Below are 5117 nucleotides of genomic sequence, written 5' to 3'. Positions count from 1 at the left end.
TTTAAATTTAGCCCGAGCAAAATTAAAAAAAAATAGATTAACCAAGTTGACTTGGTGCGTCACGAACCCGCACCACCTGCGTGGGTTTAAGTACACTATCATCTCCGCTATATAAGCACCTTATAAAACTCGGAGAATGAAAGACGTATTTTAAAATCTCAACTTACGCGAATATGCCTATTCTTTCAAATTAATTTTTTTTATCCCAAATTAGCCAGTTTCAAACAAAGATTTTGTATAAAATAATTATGTCTTGAAATAGTTAAGTCCTAATATAGAAATTTATTTTTGGAATAGATTCTAGAGAAGTTAGAGTCTAAATCTAGATCTTAGCGTCTACGTCTCGATCTAGTTATTGCGTAGATTTGTAGATTTAGATTTACATCTAGTCTAGATCTAGAATCTCTAGATCTAGAATCCAAATAAATAAAACAAATGTTATGAGTTTAGGCCGGAAAAATTGTATTGTGTACATTTTATAGTGTTCGTAGATCTAAATCAAATTTGAATGAAATAGTTCATTACTTTTTATTCTAAACACGGCAGATGACGTCATTAGTTAATGTATAAACATTAGTGACGTCACAGTTTTATGCGTTCTTTTTCACATCTATAAATGCTTTTCCGGTTCCATAAATAATACTGTTTCTCTACATTCGAACACGCCTTTATTTTTTATTTTTCTTCTTTAAATAAAATTGTGGTTATACATTTAAAACATCTAACATATTATTTTCAACAAAAGTCCGTATAAAGGTATCCATATATCGCTACCGATTCCGACGTAATGTCCGGCGAAAATATTTTGCGGACAGACAGAGAGAGAGAGAGAGAGAAGTGCGAACGTGGCCAATTATAGTATTAGATATGAGAGCAAGCGGCACTCATTTAAAAATATATGTTCAAAATATAAATTATGATTTATTTATAATTATACAAGTTTGATAAAAAACACTTTATAATCCAGTGGGACTGCTTGCTACCAATCTCACATCAACAATCTATAAAAATTCTTTCATACAAAAACTCATCCATATTTGGTGTCATCTGCCAAAATGGAACTTCAAGGATATTATCTTCACCAATCGCGTTAATTAAATCCACATTGAGCTGTACATTTCTTTCATAAAGTAGAAGCACCTTTCCCGGGTTGTAATGTGACATACTGTTCAACACCAGGGTGTAGAGCATCTGGAAATTATTGTCGTGAAAAAACTCAACAGTTACAACTAGAATTACACGCCAGGTGGCGTTGATCTCAGCACACACATCTTCATATTCTGGACGTCCTGGCTCAAGATCTCTGGAGTCTCGAGTGTTCAGAAAAAAAGTTTGTTTTAAGTAGTTGCTTAAAACTGTAACAAAACCTTCATTGGGAGATGAAACTATAAATACGTGGTTTTGAAAATCTGTTAATCTCCTACGTGGTACAGTGCCAAGTATTTGAGCAATATAAGCCACAATGTACAGCTTACATCGCATGACGACAAAAGACACCAAAAATATTATAGCGATGACACACAAAATAACTCCAGAGATATAAAGATATTGCTGACCCACACACTGACGCCAAAATGTACCAACATTCCAATGTTTATCTAGATGAGAATACAAACCAAATTCGTTAACACACAACAAATTGGAATCAAAATCTATATCTACGTTTGTTGTAAGAATCCATTTGATGAAATAGAAATTCTCACAACCACACGATAAAATGTTTCCTGCTAATTTTAAACTGAATTTTCCATTTTTTTTGGCCAATTCATCAAGTCCAAATGTTATGTCTTTATCCAATGTCGAAATAGCATTTTCACTAAGGTCAAGTACCCGCAAGTTTGGTGTCAGCTTAAGGTTGAAAGGAATTTCAGTAAACCTATTGGTTGCCAGATAAAGTTCTGTCATTTGATGGTTAGTAGAAAACGTATTGTGTGCTAGAAAACTTAAAGAATTTAAAGATAAATCTAGACGCTTCAGCAACTTTAAATTCGTTAAAAGTCTTAAGCTGTTAGATTGAAAACTATTTAAGTCAAATCTGCAGTTTGCCATAGCTAAAATTTCGACAGTTGTGAATGGATCTAAAAATGATGGAGAAAGTACCGAGAAATCGTTTCCTGAAAATAATAAAGTTTTAATTCCTGTTAAACCTTCAATTCTACCTGTAGCGAATTTAAATCCATTGTCAGTGCCATCAATATACTCAACATTTTGAAAACCAACTAAAGATATATTACTATTCAACCAAGAGCTTTGTATTGACTTGCCTACATGTACATATTTCAATGATCTGGATCCATAAAATATAATTCCTTTTACTTTCGTATTGTTTTTACTCTTGACAATCCTTTTATGACTATTAATAACTTGATTTTGATGTAATTTTAACTTACGCAAACTTTTCTTTTCAGACATATAGTTTTCAGATGTTTTTAGCTTATTTGGTGTTGTAGGTCCGAATAAATTACCATCGATATAAACATTTTCTAAGCTTCTTAAAGTGAATAGTTTAATAAAAGCTAAATTACTACCAATCCACCTATTTTCTGATAAGCTCAAATATTCTAGACACGATTTCCAGGTTTCACTAATTAAAGCATTATGATCCAGAATAAATAAAAAAGAGTGAATGAACTCAAATCTGCCGACACAAATCTGTATAAGATACTTTGTTTTATCTAAATCAAGAACATCTTCTTGCATTGAATTACTGGAAACTCCGGCAGGGGAATCTAAAATTACTCTTACAAATTTGATCAAAGTCATGTTTCTTCCTACCAGTGGTTTGAGGATATGTAAGGCTTCTTTTTTTCGTAAATTTTCAGACATGAGCGTAAAGCTATCTAACGAAGGTAAATATGCTAGGGCCATGTTGCTAAAATTAGACAAGGTATTGAAGCCATCTATTATTAAGTCCGTTAAATGATTTAAATTTTTAAACGTGCTTTCAGAAATAGAATTAGAACAAACGCTTAGAAAAATGTTTGTGAGTTTACCTAGTTGTTTGAACTCTGGCCCAAAGTTGACCGTTTCTCCTACACTGTCTATAGACAGAGTGGTCAGATTTGTTAATGGACAAAGAAAACATGAGGGGTATTCACTCTTGATGCAATCTTGATCTCGTTTCAGATATAGTTCCTTTAAATTAATGAGTGGAGAAAATATGCCGTCAGGATAGCTATTGTTATCAAACTCCAGAGCATTAAACTCTAGGTTTAGGACATCAAGATTCGTAAGGCCAGAAAATGCATTTGTATGCATCTTGTATATTTTATTATTACTCAATTTTAACAAACGTAACTGTGTTAAATTTTTAAATGTGTTGTTTTCTATTTCAGTCAAAAGATTGTAATCCAAGAAAATAACGGTTGTATTTAGAGGAAACCAACTTGAATTAACACGATCCAATGAAAGACCTGTACAGTTTATGATGACGTCAGTTAGATCTATATTATTTGTCTGCTGACAGGGTGTGTTCGTCAACTTGAACGTAAGATCTGTTCTGTTTTTGTACGTCTGAAACTGTCCGATACTTTCTGCTTGTTGCTCTCGTACACAGAAGAGACAGAATAGTATCAATTTTGCAACAATTTTGTTCATTGTTGTGGCTTATTGCTGTCTAGAAGTCTGTTTGAATAAAAAAAAAGGAATTTTATTTTAATAATACCAATCGCGTTGGCTGCGCGGTGAGATGGTTTTATTAAGAGGATAAAGAAAATTATAACTTTAAGTTACATTTTATATATATATATATATATATATATATATATATATATATATATATATATATATATATGTATGTATATATATATATATATATATGTATGTATATATATATATATATATATATATATATATATATATATATATATATATATATATATATATATATATATATATATATATATATATATACTCAGGAAGAAAAACAGGCTGAAATGGTAAGGCGCAAAACTTGTTGAGATTCTGGAGGAAGTCTCGTTCCACACTACAGTTACGATGTGTAATATGACGTCAGATACAAAATTACCGGTACAGTGTTATAGTAAATATCTACCCTACATAAATTAACACATAAAAGCTTACACGGCGTCTTCACAAATAGAATTACTTTTTTTTAAATTAACGAGCGTTAAAGTAAAATCTCACCTGTAGCATACAAAATGTCTAGTAGCAATCACACTTACATTTCGTGACTTTTCCTCTGTATGCAGGAGTAGCATCAAAATAATCGGTCCCCTGAAATTCTAATAGCGATAAGGATTTATTTAGAGTTTCACGTTCTTGTCTCCTTAGTTGATTAATACAGATTGATACAGGAAGGCCAACTACCTAGAAAGTAGTATTGAACATATTGAAGAAATGACGCGTTAACTAGCTGCCCCGAGTAGGCGTAGCTCTAGCTGTACTCTTTAGAACAGTTTGGCAACATGTCGTAACTGATCTATAACCACCTTCACCTAGCCAAGCTACTCTGAGGTATTCATTCAGCGCATTGAAATGTAAAAGCGTAAAGTCGATTCTCGATTCTCCCAGATTAACAACATTTCTTGTTTTGATTTACTTTGTGTAATACCGCCCCCACAACCGCACCGATTTAACTCGATATTGTTGAGTGAATAAAAAAAAAGTTTTTGTTCTAAGCCACTGAATAAAATAAAATATATAACAAAATGCAACCTTTCGTTAAAACAATGGGGGGGGGGGGGGAGGTAAGAGGTTGAAGGTTTTAGAAATTCTAATATTTAATATCCTCAGATTTCTAGATATTTATGTATATTTAAAACCTCCACCTCTCCTTCAGTATATATATATATATATATATATATATATATATATATATATATATATATATATATATATGTATGTGTGTGTCAGTGTGTGTGTGTGTGTTTTAAGCATTACTACACCTTTTATCAAATCGCCATGAAACTTTAGAAAGTTGTTGAGAATAATCCTGGGGAGGTTCCTTCGAAAAAAAAAAAATTCAAGCTCGCAGGGATGGCGCCTAAGCAAGGCACGATTTGATTCCTCTTTTTACGATATATAAAAAAAATAAAAGTCGTTTGCAGTTTTATTCCGTTCATCAAATCGCCATAAATCTATGTGGGAGTTGATTA

General features: G+C 32.1%; 1 protein-coding gene across 1 annotated transcript; it reads right to left on the bottom strand.

The window, feature by feature from the left end:
* Positions 1-969: 969 nt before the first annotated feature.
* Positions 970-4382, bottom strand: LOC131928871 (toll-like receptor 4). The gene is made up of 2 exons (XM_059285019.1): positions 4185-4382; positions 970-3624 (listed from the first exon to the last, which is right to left on the bottom strand). Exon 2 carries the CDS (start codon positions 3595-3597, stop codon positions 994-996), a length of 2604 nt encoding a protein of 867 aa, XP_059141002.1. The 5' UTR covers positions 3598-3624; positions 4185-4382; the 3' UTR covers positions 970-993.
* Between the last annotated feature and the right edge of the window lie 735 nt (positions 4383-5117).

This window comes from Physella acuta, unplaced genomic scaffold (genome assembly GCF_028476545.2).
Source record: "Physella acuta isolate Inbredline_101_S28 unplaced genomic scaffold, ASM2847654v3 ptg001559l, whole genome shotgun sequence".
Lineage (NCBI taxonomy): Eukaryota > Metazoa > Mollusca > Gastropoda > Physidae > Physella > Physella acuta.
This window is presented reverse-complemented; position numbering and strand designations above follow the sequence as displayed.

Coding starts and splice junctions, on each gene's coding strand:
- LOC131928871 (XM_059285019.1), bottom strand. CDS start 3,597: ATGAACAAAATTGTTGCAAAATTGATACTATTCTGTCTCTTCTGTGTA.